This window comes from Trachypithecus francoisi, unplaced genomic scaffold (assembly GCF_009764315.1).
Source record: "Trachypithecus francoisi isolate TF-2019V2 unplaced genomic scaffold, Tfra_2.0 Lachesis_group5, whole genome shotgun sequence".
Classification (NCBI taxonomy): Eukaryota; Metazoa; Chordata; class Mammalia; order Primates; family Cercopithecidae; genus Trachypithecus; species Trachypithecus francoisi.
The window spans coordinates 1,666,906-1,684,249 of record NW_022681470.1 but is presented as its reverse complement, the minus strand read 5'-3'; the positions used below and the strand labels follow the sequence as shown (position 1 = coordinate 1,684,249).

At 42.2% G+C, this 17,344-nt stretch overlaps 1 protein-coding gene across 3 annotated transcripts in view; it reads left to right on the top strand.

Moving 5' to 3' along the window:
• The window catches only part of SCCPDH (saccharopine dehydrogenase (putative)), a 50,171-nt gene extending 33,489 nt beyond the window's left edge, over positions 1 to 16,682 (top strand). For all 3 annotated transcript variants that reach the window (XM_033195916.1, XM_033195918.1, XM_033195917.1), the window contains 7 exons: positions 6,956 to 7,086; positions 7,681 to 7,798; positions 8,619 to 8,738; positions 8,843 to 8,899; positions 13,491 to 13,602; positions 14,956 to 15,037; positions 16,410 to 16,682. In XM_033195916.1, the coding sequence (XP_033051807.1) occupies positions 6,956 to 7,086; positions 7,681 to 7,798; positions 8,619 to 8,738; positions 8,843 to 8,899; positions 13,491 to 13,602; positions 14,956 to 15,037; positions 16,410 to 16,515 (726 nt within the window). In that variant the 3' untranslated portion in view covers positions 16,516 to 16,682. The remainder of the gene's footprint in view (positions 1 to 6,955; positions 7,087 to 7,680; positions 7,799 to 8,618; positions 8,739 to 8,842; positions 8,900 to 13,490; positions 13,603 to 14,955; positions 15,038 to 16,409) is intronic.
• The last annotated feature ends 662 nt before the right edge of the window (positions 16,683 to 17,344 follow it).

The window sequence follows — 17,344 nt, the reverse complement described above, 5'->3', positions numbered from 1 at the left end:
AGTAGTGCAAATGCATACAGTAACTGTGCAAGAGAAAATGACATGTAAATGAATAAGATGCAAACCCTACCTTTAAAGTGTAATAATTTAGTTTGGCAGGAAAGAAAAAAATGTTTGTTATTAAAGAGATAAGATGAAATACTATAGGATTCTGAGAATGGTGAATACATCTAACTAAGAGTCCAGAGATCAAGAACTTTCTGGAGAAGCTGGGATATAGACCGAATTTCAAGGGCTGGTGCTGTGGAGATGTGAAGGAAGAGGAAATAGTGAATCAAAGACAAAGGTGGGGTGGTACGGATCATGTTTAATAAGAGGAATGATTGTCTTCGTCTAGATTGTGGGTTCAGATTAACATAAAGAGCTATGTAAAATATGCTAATATTTGTGGTTACACAGACTCTTTAGTAGAGTATAAATGTAGCAGGAGAAGCCGCAGATAAAACCCCTCAGACACTGAGTTAAAGAAGGAAGGGCTGGCTGGGCACAGTGGCTCACACTTGTAATCCCAGCACTTTGGGAGGCCGAGGCGGGTGGATCATAAGGTCAGGAGGTCGAGACCATGCTGGCCAACATGGTGAAACCCTGTCTCTACTAAAAATACAAAAAATTAGCTGGGCGTGGTGGTGGGAGCCTGTAGGCTGAGGAGAATTGCTGGAACCCAGGAGTCGGTGCTTGCAGTGAGCCAAGATTGTGCCACTGCACTCCAGCCTGGGCGACAGAGCAAGACTCCATCTCAAAAAAAAAAAGAAGGAAGGGCTTTATTTGGCCGGGAGCTTTGGCAAGACTCACACTCACATCTCCAACAACCGAGCTCCCCAAGTGAGCAATTCCTGTCCCTTTTAAGGGCTCACAACTCTAAAGGGGTCTGTGTGAGAGGGTCGTGATCGATTGAGCAAGCAGGGGGTACGTGACTGGGGGCTGCATGCACCGGTAATCAGAACGCAACAGAACAGGACAGGGACTTTCACAACGCTTGTCCATACAATGTCTGGAATCTATAGATAACATAACCGGTTAGGTCAGGGGTCGATCTTTAACCAGGCCCAGGGTGCTGCCCGGGCTGTCTGCCTGTGGATTTCATTTCTGCCTTTTAGTTTTTACTTCTTCTTTCTTTGGAGGCAGAAATTTGGCATAAGATAATATTAGGGGTGGTCTCCTCCCTTATAAGAATAAAAATAAGTGGCTGGGCGCAGTGGCTCACGCCTGTAATCCCAGCACTTTGGGAGGCCAAGGCAGGTGGATCACTTGAGGTCAGGAGTTTGAGACCAGCCTGGCCAATATGGTGAAACCCTGTCTCTACTAAAAATAGAAAAATTAGCCAGGCGTGGTGGCGCGTGCTTGTAATCCCAGCTACTCAGGTTATGGAGACAGGAGAATTGCTTGAACCTGGGAGGCAGAGGTTGCAGTGAGCCGAGATGGCGCCACTGCACCCCTGCCTGGGCAACAGAGCAAGAGACTGTGTCAAAAATAAAAATAAATGACAGTGGGAGTAATTTGGGAATGCTCCATAGAGGCCTTCTTGAAACTAGCTTTGAAAAGTGAATAGCATTTGGAAGGTGAAAGGCAGCAACTGGAACAAAGGCTCAGAAACAAGAAAGAAATGCACCCTTGGGGCCCTTGGGAGCATGTGTTAGAAACGCAGCTTAAACCAACAAAACAAAAAAGAATCTATTGATTCGTGTAACCAAATGCCTGCAGGTAAATCGTATGGCTGGATCTAGATGTTCAAATGATACTGTCCGAACTCTTTTTTTCCCTCTTGTTTCTCCCTTTTTGTTTCTTTCATTTCTGCTACTTTTCTTTGTGTAGGCTCTGGATAGAGCAGGGAAGTACTGGTATCCTCGGGTATACTTTGGCCTTTTTGGCCGGGCACAGTGGCTCATGCCTGTAATCCCAGCACTTTGGGAGGCCAGAGTGGGCAGATCACTTGATGATGTTCTGTAGGGACATGGATGCAGCTGGAAACCATCATTCTCAGCAAACTATCACAAGAACAGAAAACCAACCACCGCATGTTCTCACTCATAGGTGGGAACTGAACAATGAGATCACTTGGACACAGGAAGGGGAGCATCACACACCGGGTCCTATTGTGGGGAGGAGGGGGGGAGGGATTGCATTAGGAGATATAACTAATGTAAATGATGAGTTAATGGGTACAGTACACCAACATGGCACATGTATACATATGTAACCTGCACGTTGTGCACATGTACCCTAGAACTTAAAAGTATAATAATGTTTAGGCCGGGCGCAGTGGTTCAAGCCTGTAATCCCAGCACTTTGGGAGGCCGAGGCGGGCGGATCACGAGGTCAGGAGATCGAGACCCTCCTGGCTAACACGGTGAAACCCCGTCTCTACTAAAAATACAAAAAAACTAGCCGGGCGCGGTGGCGGGCGCCTGTAGTCCCAGCTACTCAGAGGCTGAGGCGGGAGAATGGCGGGAACCCGGGAGGTGGAGCTTGCAGTGAGCCGAGATCCGGCCACTGCACTCCAGCCTGGGCGACACAGCGAGACTCCGTCTCAAAAAAAAAAAAAAAAAAGTATAATAATGTTTAAAAAATTTTTTTAAAAATTTACAGCAAACTAACAATAGCAGGGAAGTTTTTTTTTTTAAAGCTGTAACAACCTGGGTATGGTGGTGTGCACCAGTAGTCTCAGCTACTTGGAGGGTGAGGCAGGGATAGCTTGAGCCCAGGAGTTCAAGGCCGCAGTAAGCTGTGATCACACCACTATATTCCACCCTGAATGTCAGAGCAAGAGACCTCATCTCTTTAAAACAAACGAAAATTGTAAGAAGTGTGACGCCCAGTGTTTAACATGAAAAACTTTTGCTCTGACATGAGGAATAAGACACAGATGCCCATTATCATTACTTCAGCCAGATCCTAGCCACGGGAGTAAGGCAGGAACACAGAAATGAGCTGCAAATAGATTAGAAAGGAAGGAACAAAACTATTTTCTATGGATGATGTAACTGTGAATGTAGAAAATCAAAAAGAACCTACAGATAACATTAGCATTAATAGAAGAGTTTTGTGAACTGCTGGTAAACCTCTTTTCCAAATAAGGTCACATTCTGAGGTGCTGGGGGTTAGGTCTTCAGCATGTGAATTTCTGATTCTGGGTGGGGATGCAATTCAGCTCGTCCCAGTGTCTTTCCAGGAGTGTGTCCGTTTCACTGGGTTATCTAATTTGTGGGCATACACTTGTTCATAGTATTCCTTTATACTCCTTTTTATTTTGATAATGTTGGTAATAATGTTCCCTCTTTTATTCCCGATTTTTGTAGTTCGGGTTTTCTCTCTCTCTCTTTTTTTTTTTTTGGTCTGTCTAGCTAAAATGTATCAGTTTTGTTGACCTCTTCAAATAACCAACTTTTGGTTTTGTTGATTTTTCTGTTCTGTTTCATTTATTTCCACAATAGTTTTTATTGTTCCTGGATATGAAATTAATATAAAAATCAGCTGTATTTCTGTATGCCAGCTACAGTTAGAAGGTGATTGTTTTTGTAAAAAAGACCATTTATGATAGCATTAAATAAATAAAGTACCTAAGGGTAAGTAATAGAAAATGTACAAGATGTCTGTGAAGAAAACTGTAAACCTTTATTGAGGGGCCATAAAGAAGACATACATTGAAGGATCCAGCATATTCATGGATTAAAATATGAATCCAGTGTGTAGTTGTGAATTTTCTTCAAATTTGTTTATAATCTCATACAGTTCCCATCAGAATCACAAATGGATTTTTTGGTTTGTTTTGATGTGCATCTTGACAAGCTGTTTCTAAAAGGTATGTGGAAACTCGAAGGGCTGAGAACAGGCGGGATATTCTTGAGAGAGGGTAAAGCACAAAGACACTCCTGCGTATCAAGACCTGTTGTTAAGTCAGAGTAAGCCCTTGATACACGGTGTCATTTTTCTCTTCTTTTTACAAATCCACTTTTATTTGTGTTTATTTACTTTTCATTCGATCAGATCCTCGAGGAGTACAGCATCACAGAGCTGCTGTGTCTAGTGGCCTCAGCAGGAAGGCTGCTTTGGAATTAGGCACACTTTGTGCCACTGTTTCCGTGGGCACACGTTACCTTTCTCCATGTTACTCTGGTTTTGCCTGGTTTGCTGCCAGGAGTCAGTATTATTCTTTGTACTCGTAAGCGCATTTCCTGCCCAAATCAAATCTCACTTTATCTCAGCCATAAATACCTTCAGTTTTTTTTTTTTTTTTTTTTTTTTTTTTTTTTTTTTGAGACGGAGTCTTGCTCTGCCACCCAGGCTGGAGTGCAGTGGCCGGATCTCAGCTCACTGCAAGCTCCGCCTCCCGGGTTTACGCCATTCTCCTGCCTCAGCCTCCCGAGTAGCTGGGACTACAGGCGCCCGCCTCGTCGCCCGGCTAGTTTTTTGTATTTTTTAAGTAGAGACAGGGTTTCACCGTATTAGCCAGGATGGTCTCGATCTCCTGACCTCGTGATCCGCCCGTCTCGGCCTCCCAAAGTGCTGGGATTACAGGCTTGAGCCACCGTGCCCGGCCAATACCTTCAGTTTTAAGAAGAGCTGTGTCCTCCCTTGGTTCTGGAGATCCCGCTCATAGCAGAAATGGCCTTGGACCACAGCTTTCCAGACATACTTGTCGTTTAGAATTCCTCCTCCCAGCAGGCCTCCAGGCTTCAAGATGGCAGGAACAGGAAGGGGCTTTTCAGGAGATGATGCTGGGACAATTGAGTATCTGCTTGGAGAAAACATGGAATTGGATTCATACTTTTGCACCCTGCACAAAAATCAAGTTTAGGTGGATTGTGGAAGCCCTCACAGTTGGGAATGGCTTCTACAAAAAGACAAAGAGGGATTAAATGTAAGGAAAAGGTGATATACTTGTGTACTTTTAAAATTGAGAATGTTCCCCAAAACACACGGGTAAGAAAGTCAAAAGGCTAGCTGCAGTGTAGGAGTTACTTACAACACGTGATAAATCCTGACATCACAATTTCAAACATAAAAAGCCAAATGCTAAGTAATAAATCATGCTTGATTGCATTTCTGTAAAGCTTAGAAACAGGCAAAACTAATTGTAATGCTTAGGGATGAATTCTGAGGTGATTAAACGCTAAAGAAAAGAATTTTTCTTGATTACTGTAAAGGCAGGACGGAAGGAGGGCCTTCTTAGTGGCTGGCTGCCTGTAGTTCTCGGCCTGGATGTTTACATGTATGTTAACTTCATAACATGTATCAATATACAATTTAATAAAATTGTAGTAGGTACATCTCTCTATTTTTCTGTGAAAGGCAAATTTTTTTTTTAATTGAATGTAATTTATTCCTTTTTGATGGCTTAGTCGTATAAGAAAATACTTTTGGATTTTTAAAAAGCTGTTTTCTCCTGGAATCAGGAGATTTGTGTTTGGAATCTTCACATTTGTAGAGATTGAGCAGACAACCAATCAAACCTTTAAGACTTTAGTTCTGTTGTAGTTTTAGTAAAACAGAAGAAATAAATCTGTACCAGAATGAAAGTTAGATTTGGTATCTCTGCTTTTCAGTATCATCAAAGCTGAGATAGGAAAACCTGAATCTTTTGATGGTTTTATTGTTTCTCTTAGTTTGTTTATTAACAATGAAAGATCCCATTATATCTGCCTCACGGATACCCCTCTTTGAAAATCTTGTGACAGAATTAGTTTTGAATCTTGCTGAATTATTCTGTTCACCTAAACAATGTAAACAACATAGAAGGAAGGACATAATACAATGATATACAATCAATATAATAAATGAAGTCTATTCATGTAATAGAGAATTAAAAGGCCCACCTAGAGGTTGGGAAAGAAAGGTCAGCGCTAGGCCGGGCGCGGTGGCTCTCGCCTGCAATCCCAGCACTTTGGGAGGCTGAGGCAGGCGGCTTGCCTGAGGTCAGGAGTTCAAGACCAGCCTGGCCAACATGGTGAAACCCTGTCTTTACTAAAAATACAAAAATTATCCGGGCGTGGTGGCACGCGCCTGTAATGCCAGCTACTCAGGAGGCTGAGACAGGAGAATTGCTTGAATCCAGGAGGCGGAGGTTGCAGTGAGCTGAGATCATGCCACTGGCACTCCCGCCTGGGCAATAAGAGCGAGACTCTGTCTCAAAAAAAAAAGGCCAGCGCTGTGATAGTAAGTTCAGAGGTCATGTCCTCTCCTGGGGTCTCATCTCAGCCACTTGTTTCTCGGTGGCGCTGGGGGTAAAGAGTATTGGTAGAATGGAAGGCACTAACAGCCCAAAGTCTCATGAAAGGAAGAAAAATCAGTGAATAAATGAGAGTCTGAGTAAGATCAAGCAAATACTAAGGACTCTGCACTGGCTGTGATACCAAAAAGAAATCAAGGGACTGTGGAAAGCAATTAAAATACAAATCATATTAGTGAACTTTAAATGTTTTAAAAGATTATTTTACCCAGACTTCTGTGGGAAGACAGATCTATAACTTGAGGCTGGAGTAAGAGGTGTTGGAAGTAGACAGGGAATCAGGTGTAGCAGGATGGAGAGAGGCACAGCATGCGGTGTATGTATGCATAAATGTGCACACGGACGTGTCCGGAGATGTCGAGGAGTTTGTGTAGGATCGAGAGAGGATTAGGGTGGCTATTTCTGCAGATCATATGGGGCAGAAAAAGAAGGGATTAGAGTGGCTGATCTTGAAGGAATATGGTCAATTAGTTGAGTAAAATTGGTGAAGTAAAACTAAGTAACTTATTACAGAATACAAAGAATGATAGGAGGGGGAAAGAAAGGGCTTCTCTTGGTGTAAATACTGAGTATGGTCAAGCTAATGAATGTGACTGCTCCCTAGCTGGTCATGAAAATTCTCCTCAAGATTATTAAATAAGGGATTATGTCTTGTCCAAATATAAGTGAAATATTGTTTGTAACTACCCCTGAAGGCATGTTTCTTTAACTCTTGAAATATTTTATTAGGGGTTGAGCATTCATGATGGTACCTGGAAGTCAGCAATTTATGGTTTTGGAGATCAGAGTAATTTGAGAAAACTACGAAATGCATCAAATCTGAAACCTGTCCCACTCATTGGTCCAAAATTGAAGAGAAGGTATATTTACTTAAAATCCATTTTTTATATATCTAGTCTAAGTATATTGTTGTTGGTTTGGCTATTAATAAAGTATGTTACTAAGAAAAGCTTGGAGACTATTTTGTAGTAAGTTCAGAATTGTTTTCACAGATAAATAAGTTATAATTAATACATTACCATAAGCTTAAGTACTTCATATATAAGAAAACATTTGAATCCTAGGAAATAAGTGAATTTTATGACTATTCCCTATCAATGTAGAAATTAACTGTCAACTAAATTTTATGTGAGAACTTTTTTTCTTTTTAAAAAATGTACTTTAGTTCTATACTGCAGGACATATGTGAGGAGTTCAGAGATAAGAATTTAGGGTTGGGCTGTTGAAAGGAGCATTCTTTTTTTTTTTTTTTTTCTTTTGAGACAGAGTCTCTCTTTGTTGCCCAGGCTGGTCTCAAACTCCTAGCCTTAAGTCATCCTCCTACCTTGGCCTCCGGAGTGCTGGGATTCCAGGCCTGAGCCACCACACCCTGCCACTGATCTGCTTATTCAGACATTTACCAGCCAAAGTTGTAACTGCAGGAAATGCAAAATATTCATAGGTCTGTCTTGCAGGTGGTTAGTTTCTTATTGTCGGGAACTCAAAGGTTATTCCATTCCTTTTATGGGATCTGATGTGTCTGTTGTAAAGAGGACTCAACGTTACTTGTATGAAAATTTAGAGGAATCACCAGTAAGTATATATGGTTTATTTATCAATAAAGAATATTCTGTGTGTGTTACAGTTCCCCTATCTATTCAGTGTCAGATATTTTTGTTTATAAGGCAGAAAAAGGAAGAGCTAAATAATACATGTTTCAGCCTCTGGAAATATACAGAATCATTAGGGTAGAACATTTTGTATTTTATAGCCTTGTCTTTTGCTTCAGATCTGGCTGCTGAATATCTTTCTAGTGTAATACAATAGCAGCAAATTTAGTACAGGAAATCCTGCTGTCATAAGCACCCCAGAATCCCTGTTTAGCGTTTCAGTTGCTAGAAACTCTTGCTTGTGGAAATGTCTGGAACCCTTTCTGCCCCTTCTCTCCTTGCCACACCTGGAGTGCCGTCCTGCTGCTTTTGGTGAGGAAAGTAATTGCTTTCATTCCGAGACTTCAGGAGGAAACTATATTTCAAGTTAAAAGGTGGAGGGCATTTTCTCATAGGAAATTCTCTGCATTCTGTAATGTATGATTGCTAAGCTCAGATACAATAGGGATTATGTAGATTTTTGTGTCCAAGTAGGGGAAGCTAATTACTATTTATAAACAATTTTCTTTAAAAAGTAGACTATCATACTTCCTGTTCACCACGTCTGACAAACAAGACAGAAAATAGGCTCCCAGTGTCTGGTTTCTGAACAAGGTTTCAGAACATAATGCATTTGTAAAGCGGAAACTGCTTTTGTTCCACATTTGTGATGGAAGAGAAAGGTACAGGTAGCTAACATTCTTGTATTACTTGGTCTACAATGCAGGGAGTAATGTTCTAACTTTGTATTCTCCGTCATCCAGGTTCAGTATGCTGCTTACGTAACTGTGGGAGGAATCACCTCTGTTATTAAGCTGATGTTTGCAGGACTTTTCTTTTTATTCTTTGTGAGGTTTGGAATTGGAAGGCAGCTTCTCATAAAAGTAAGTAAGATTTTATGAAATTAGATTATTTTTATTAGAAGTATTTTCCATGGGTTTTAAAAAAATACCACTGAGGTGTTTTTTGTTTTTTGTTTTTCCTTTAGTTCCCATGGTTCTTCTCCTTTGGTTATTTTTCAAAACAAGGCCCAACACAAAAGCAGGTAATCCTTTCTTTTGTATTCAGACACTAAAATAATATTTTTCTTTGTTTTTACTTTTCCTCAGTGCAATGACAGCATCATCTAACACTTGACAGGGCACTGTGTTTCAGACACTCTTTTAAGTGCTTTATGTAAATTAGATAATTGAATCTTTTCAAACACCCTTGAATGTAGGTATTATTATTATCTCCATTTCACAGATTAGAGAACACAGAGGCTAAGAAACCTGCCCAAGTTTCTCCAGCTAGTACATGCCCCAGCTGGGATGAGAACCCAGCCATTTAGCTCCAGAAATTGTGTTCTCTTTACTTCTAGAAATCTCAGATATTTTTCCTCCTCCATTTTTCTCCTCTGTTATCTTTTCCTTTGTGCCGCCTCTGCTCCCAGTTTCACTTCCTCTTCCACACCCCCTGGATTCCGATGGTGGATCGAGTGAATTTCTGTGTGTCCAGTATCCGTAACAATAGGACTGCCTCATTTTCTACCATTTGGCTTACAGATCCCAACCCTGGCTCAGGCCTTGGGTCATTAGCTTTCATCTCCTTGACACGAGGCATCCCTGGGAAATCCCACTGCTGAACAGATGGTAGCAGCAGGTTCCCATTTCTCCCTCTGTGGAACGTTAGCATCACTTGCTGATTCTTTTCCTTTTCATTAGTGCTGCCTCTTATTTCCTCTCAGTGGCTTTTTTCAAAATCTACCCAACTGCAGCTGTCTTCCCTATCTGCAAATTATCCCAACTCCTGCCTCACTAAAATAACTGAGAGCTCCGTTTTGGATCCCCTCAAATTCCTACCTTCAGACCTATCATCACTGTTCCCATCTTGACTGTCTTTCCTTCTCTCTGGATGACATATTCCCTTGTACAAGGCTAATCCCCCCGCCTGTGCACTTAACGTAAGCACTGTGCAGGAATGCGCCACCACGCCCGGCTAATTTTTTTGTATTTTTAGTAGAGACACGGTTTCACCATGTTGGCCAGGATGGTCTTGAACTCCTGACCTCGTGATCCACCCGACTCAGCCTCCCAGAGTGCTGGGATTACAGGCGTGAGCCACCGCTCCCGGCCTCTTTTTTCTTCTTATTGTGGTAAGATACACAAAACATAAAATTTACCATCTTAACCATTTAAAAATGTTGAGTGGTATTAAGTACATTCACATTTTTGTGCAGCCATTACCACCGTCCATGTCCAGAACACTTTTCATCTTGCAAAACTGAAACTCTACACCCATTAAACAATAACTCCTCATTTCCCCCTTCCCCCAGCCCCTGGCAACCACATTCCACTTTCTGTCTCTATGAATTTGATGACTCCAAGTGCCTCATGTAAATGGAATCAGTCTTTGTCTTTTTGTGACTGGCTTATTTCACTTAGCATAAGGTCTTCAAGGTTCATCCATATTGTAGCATATGTTGGAATTTCTTTCCTCTTTAAGGGCGAATGATTGTTGCCTGTCGGGATCACATTTTGTGCATCCATTCATTCATCAGTGAACACGTGGGTTGCCTCCAGCTTTTGGCTATTGCCAGTTATGCTGCTGCAAAAGTGGGTGTACAGATAACCTCTTCAAGATTCTGCTTTAAATTCTTTTGGGCATATACTCAGAAATGGAATGCTAGACCATACGTAAATTATATATTTAACTTCTCGAGGAACCACTAAATTGTTCTGCAGAGCTGCTGCACCGTTTTACCTTCCCACCAGCAGTATACAAGAGTTCCAGTTTCTCCGCATCCTCACCGACATGTTATTTTCTGTAATGGCCGTGAGGTGTATCTCACTGTATTTTTGACTTGCATTTACCTGATGATTATTAGTGTTGAACATCTTTTCATTTGCAATTATTGGCCATTTGTATGTCTTCTTTGGAGAAAATATTTTCAAATCATATATTTGACAGAAGATTCATATCTAGAAAATAAAGAGAACTCCTAGAACTCAACAACAAAAAATAACCCAATTCAAAAATGAACAAAAGGACTAGAAGATATTTTCTGTTATTTTTTGGGTTGCTGTTTTACTTTGTGGATAGTGCAGGCTTCATCTCGTGGCTGGTAGTGCAGGCTTCCGTCTCTTGCTTCAACTTTTCATAGCCTTCCTATGCTTTCTTTCTTCCCACTGCTGTCCAAAAGATCTTTCTTAGACAGAAAATCTGACCTTGTCATTGCCTTCTTTATAAAATGTTCCTGGCCGGGCGCGGTGGCTCAAGCCTGTAATCCCAGCCCTTTGGGAGGCCGAGACGGGTGGATCACGAGGTCAGGAGATCGAGACCATCCTGGCTAACATGGTGAAACCCCGTCTCTACTAAAAAATACAAAAAACTAGCCAGGCGAGGTGGCGGCGCCTGTAGTCCCAGCTGCTCGGGAGGCTGAGGCAGGAGAATGGCGTAAACCCGGGAGGCGGAGCTTGCAGTGAGCTGAGATCCGGCCACTGCACTCCAGCCTGGGCGACAGAGCAAGACTCCGCCTCAAAAAAAATAAAATAAAATAAAATAAAATGTTCCTGACCCACTGCTTTGGCAGATTCTTAACTGAGATTTCATATATCAGAATCATGGCCAGGCACGGGGGCTCACACCTGTAATCCCAGCACTTTGGGAGGCTGAGGCGGGCGGATCACTTGAGGTCAGGAGTTTGAGACCAGCCTGGCCAACATGGTGAAACCTCGTCTCTACTAAAAATACAAAAGTTAGCTGGACGTGGTGGTGCACACCTGTAGTCCCAGCTACTCAGGAGGCTGAGGCAGGAGAATTGCTTGAACTCAGGAGGTAGAGCTTGCAGTGAGCCGAGATCATGCCACTGCACTCCAGCCTGGGCGACAAAGCAAGATTCCACCTCCAAAAAAATAATAATAATAGGCCGGGCGCAGTGGCTCAAGCCTGTAATCCCAGCACTTTGGGAGGCGGAGATGGGCAGATCACGAGGTCAGGAGATCGAGACCAACCTGGGTAACACGGTGAAACCCCTTCTCTACTAAAAAAAATACAAAAAACTAGCCGGGCGAGGTGGCGGGCGCCTATAGTCCCAGCTACTCGGGATGCTGAGGCAGGAGAATGGCCTAAACCTGGAAGACGGAGACTGCAGTGAGCCGAGATTGCGCCACCGCACTCCAGCCTGGGCGACAGAGCGAGACTCCGTCTCAAAAAAAAAAAAAAAAAAAAAAAAAAAAAAATAATAATAATAATAATAAAAAGAATCACCTAGGGAGCTTTTTTCACCTACACATGCCCTCATCCTGCTTCTGGACATTCTGATTCAGTAGGTCTGCAGTGGGGCCTGAAAGCATAGAGTATTGGTTCCCAACTGTGGAAGAGAAGCCAAAACAGATGACCGGAGACTCGGGTTCAGTTGGTCTGGAATGCAGCCTGGGCATTGGGGCTTTCTAAACCTGCCCAGGGATGCTGATGTGCTGCCAGGGTTGAGAATCACTGCTGTGGAGGAAGGAAGAAGGTTCCAGATTCGAGTGGTTTTGGTACCCACCCCTGGAGCACAGCTGGCCGGAAGTCCATCTTCAGAGATGTGAGGCTGTCCTAGACCCTTCATGATCTAGTTCCGGATAGCACATAGGTTTCATGTTTCATCCAACTTTGAAATTAATTGGTAGGAGCCACCCAGAGACTATGCTGGGTTGGAGAGTGTGTGTAGCCTGAGAGAGGATTAGAACCCATGAGTGTGGGCGCCATAGCAGGAGAGGGGACAAGTGTGGCATGTGTTTCTGACCTCGTCTGTACCTCTTGAATTGTATGTTCTGGAAAGGCTATGCTACTGCATCCCTTCTTCCCTTTAAATAATGGGTTCTTCTTTCTGGAATCCATCTACTTTTTGGGTTTTAAAAAATATATACTAAAATGTGTTTGTGTGTGTGTGTGTGTGTATACACTTCAGAACCATTGCCCTCTGCCTGGTAGATTAGTAACACCCTCCTCTGAGCGATTCCCGTATGTTGTAGTTTGTGTCTCATATTGTTATTTAATCTGGTTCTCTCTCTCCCCCTTCCTTCCTATTAAACTGTAAGCTCCAGGAAAGGCAGTGATCATATATTTATGTCTCAGGGCCTAACATGGTCTCTGACCCTTCATTAATACTTAATAAAAATGTGTTGATCATGATTGAATTCTTTATCACCTCATTCCTAAATTTAGTGATTGTGAAACATGCTAGGATAAGTCCTCTAGAATTTAATTTTTTGAGTCGAATTTTTACATCTTTAAGTGGAACAATTATATACCTGTACTCCAGGCCCATTTGCCATTACTTGCTGGTTATTTTTGTCTTATCGCCTCAAATAGGTATCTAAAACCAGATTTCTATATTCTTGTCCCCCAACAAAAGCTATTTCCAGTTCATTTTTATTTCTTCCCTATTTCTTACCACTCCCCTTCCCCCCAGCATCACATCAGTCTTCAAAACTTATAGCTTCGAAGAATTAATTTTCGCTCCATGCTTAAATGAGGACAGGATATTCTGGCAGATAAAATCATGTTTCATCTGTTGAAATGTCTCCCCTGAAACAGAATAGTCAGTTTTACTGTGTTCCAGGAGGAAATGACGCATTTATGAAATGCGCCCTTTGCTTTCCCTTTCACAGATCGGTGCTGCCTCATTCACATTGACGTTCTTTGGTCAAGGATACAGCCAAGGCATTGGTACTGATAAGAACAAACCAAATATCAAAATCTGTACTCAGGTGAAAGGACCAGGTATTTCACATATCACTAAGAATGCTTGGGCATCTTGTACTCTTGAGCTGTGAAGTAGAATGCCATTGCAATGTATTCTTTTTAAAGCTTGTTTTAGAAATACATTTGTACAAATTAAGTAACTTAAAATTATTGTCAAAAGAAGATTGAAATTATTGATATAATCCAATTTTATTAGTGCATCCTTCCCTCTGGCTTTTTTTGGAGTATGATTCAATAATTCTGAATGGCAAGTTTTAATTAGTATTAATAGGAAAAGGGATTGGTTGGTATTTACCTGTTTGAGTCTCATATGCAAGCAATGTAATTATAACATCAGTCAAATCTGTGGTCTAGGATTTCTTTAGTCTCTGAACACCCTGACATTGTTTGTAAAATGTATATGCACACATGCACTTTTCAAGGGAAGGGAATGGCTTCTGATAGGTTGTTAAAAGAATGTTGCCCAAAAACGTTCAAGAACTTTTGCTATACATTTTAGAGAACTGTGCAGAGACAGACAAGTCGACTTGTGAACTGTGGTATAATTACTGTCAGCCCTGATAGGTCACAGGCTATTATTTTTTATTGAGACGGGGTCTCACTATGTTGCCTAGGCTGGGCTCAAGCAATCCTCCTGCCTCAGCCTTCAGTCCTCAGTGTTGGGATTACAGGCATGAACTGCCATGCCTGGCCTGCGGGGGATTTTAATCAAGCCAGATGATAGTATGTTTCCATCTTGCCCTTTTCTCAGATTCCCACCTGACTTTTTAAGTTAAGTTGACTGTATTTTCATTATTTGACAGGATTATAAATGCTAAAGTTCCATTTGTTTATAAACATTTTTAAAACTTACTCGTGTTTCGTCATTTTTCTTTAAGAAAAAAATGGAGAGGGTTTTTTTTGTTGTTGTTTTTAAGTGAAGTGTGTGAATACAGATAGGGATCGGCTCAGTGTATTAATAGAGAAACAAAAAACCCAGGATCATTGGCTTCAGTGATTGTCAAGAAGCAGGTGCAGTGCAGTGGGTAGGAGTGTGGGCTCTGGAACCAGCTGCCTGGATGTGATTCTGGCTCAGTCACTACCTGTTAGTTTGGGCAAGTCACTTAACCTCTCTCTCTATGGGATAAAAATAATATTGACCTTAAATAATTTTTATGAAAATTAAATGAGTTTAATAGATTTAAAACAGTACAGTTCCTAACACTTAATAAATACTATAGAAATGTTATTTTTGTTAAGGGACTAGAGTATCTATTGAAAAGAAATCTGCACACCTAGAGTTAGATATAAAATCTACCATTGGATTTTTGATGTCGTTGAATGGATACTTCATGAATGCTTTCTTTTTCCTTGATCAACTGTTTTCTGCAGAGGCTGGCTATGTGGCTACCCCCATAGCTATGGTCCAGGCAGCCATGACTCTTCTAAATGATGCTTCTGATCTGCCTCAGGCGTAAGTTTGGTTTTCTTCCAGTTAGAAGATATCTTTTTTATCTGTGTTATATTTTAGCTTATTTTGATTTGATTTTCAGGCTTTGGGTTTGCACATAAGCATTTATAGTTCAGTTCCTTTGCTCCAAAAATATAGGTAAATTAAAACTTTGAGAAGGACAGCTTCTTACCAGCCCAGAGCTGGTCCCAGAGGAACAACTGTGGAGGGAAATGAGGGGAGACAGAAAAGTCGGAGAGCCATAAGTTAATTTCAGCTCTTTATAAAAATAGCTCAAGTCCAGAGTCAGCCACACAAAAAAGGTCCCTGTTGTTAAGTAGTATTACTAGGAGCCTCCAGTCAGTGCTGAACTACACTCAGCTGGCAGTGGTAACCCTGCCTGACACCAGCATAAGTGGAACCATGGGATCCTGGCTAGATGATGATCAGACGTACTGACTTACTGGAGCATTTAGCTCTCACCCTGAAACGAGGCCGGCTTTTCAAATGAGCATAGTCCTGCTGCTGAGAAGTAAATCAGGCATGACCCAAAACAGGATTGATAAAAGTAAAATTTGCACATAGTAAAACCTGTATACAATTGTTTCGAATACTTAGGTCCCCCTTGAAAATATTTAGCATTGATGAATGTTAGCTATCATATTTTTATTTTTTTTTATTTTTTTTATTTTTGACACGGAGTCTCGCTCTGTCGCCCAGGCTGGAGTGCAGTGGCCGGATCTCAGCTCACTGCAAGCTCCGCCTCCCGGGTTTACGCCATTCTCCTGCCTCAGCCTCCGGAGTAGCTGGGACTACAGGCGCCCACCAACTCGCCCGGCTAGTTTTTTCTATTATTTAGTAGAGACGGGGTTTCGCTGTGTTAGCCAGGATGGTCTCGATCTCCTGACCTCGCGATCCGCCCGTCTCGGCCTCCCAAAGTGCTGGGATTACAGGCTTGAGCCACCGCGGCCTATCATATTTTTAAAAACTTCTTTTTCATCCAATTTAAGTTCTGTTTACACTTTAATAATAATTGATTACCTAAATTTATTCCATTTGGGTCTTTCTTTAATCCCCCCGAGTCTGAGGACTGTCCTTATAAACAACAGCGGTTCTTCAGGGTGATGGCGCACAGTGTGCCCCTTGGACACAGGCATACAATGGAAACAGTATCACCAGGGACGGAGCCAGTTTAGATAGGGTTGGCTGTGGTGCAGGTTTCTCCTGACTAATAGCTACTTGCTCATTTGGCTGATTTTAGGAAGGAATCAAAAGTAGCCGTGATGAGCATGAAGACTCCGGTTTCCATGGGTTCTGTAGCAATTTGATAGTGAGGCTTGTGAAACAGGAGACTGGAGAGGAGCTGAGTGCACTGTTTCTTCTTCTTCTTTTATAGGGGCGGGGTCTTCACACCTGGAGCAGCTTTTTCCAAAACAAAGTTGATTGACAGACTCAACAAACACGGTATTGAGTTTAGTGTTATTAGCAGCTCTGAAGTCTGAACACTGGAAGAATTAACTGAAGTCATAACATGCGCGAATTAACAGCTTCTCTATTTGATATTTGAAACTCTTCTGTAAGCCTGAGTGTATGTGGAAACGATTGTCAAATCTAAAATATCTACATATTAAAAAGCAGGAAATTGTCCTAGCTTACCCTAAATTTCAAATCTCAGCTGATTTTGTGATTTTATTGCTTATAAGAGAGAACTCATATTTGACGTATTTTTCACTGACGTGTTCCTGGTAGGTTTTCATGAATGAGCTGGCAGGTCTAAGGGGAGGCAGTGCCCACTTTGTACAGCAGCAGCATTGTTCACGGAGGGCGCACAGCAGCGTTCGTGTCCGACAGGAACTGCCGCTTGCCTTACCGCAGTAGGAAGGGAATCTCACCTTCCAGTGAGTGTCTCCACATGCTCTCTTGAGCCTTTGCTAAATGAAACTGCACTCTTTGCTATTTTTGCCTAGTTTTTCACCCATCTACACTGCTTTTGGACTGTTACCTAAGTTGAAAAATAAAGGGTTGGCCGGGCGCGGTGGCTCAAGCCTGTAATCCCAGCACTTTGGGAGGCCGAGACGGGCGGATCACAAGGTCAGGAGATCGAGACCATCCTGGCTAACACGGTGAAACCCCGTCTCTACTAAAAATACAAAAAACTAGCCGGGCGAGGTGGCGGGCGCCTGTAGTCCCAGCTACTGGGGAGGCTGAGGCAGGAGAATGGCGTGAACCCAGGAGGTGGAGCTTGCAGTGAGCTGAGATCCGGCCACTGCACTCCAGCCTGGGCGACAGAGCGAGACTCCGTCTCAAAAAAAAAAAAAAAGAAAAATAAAG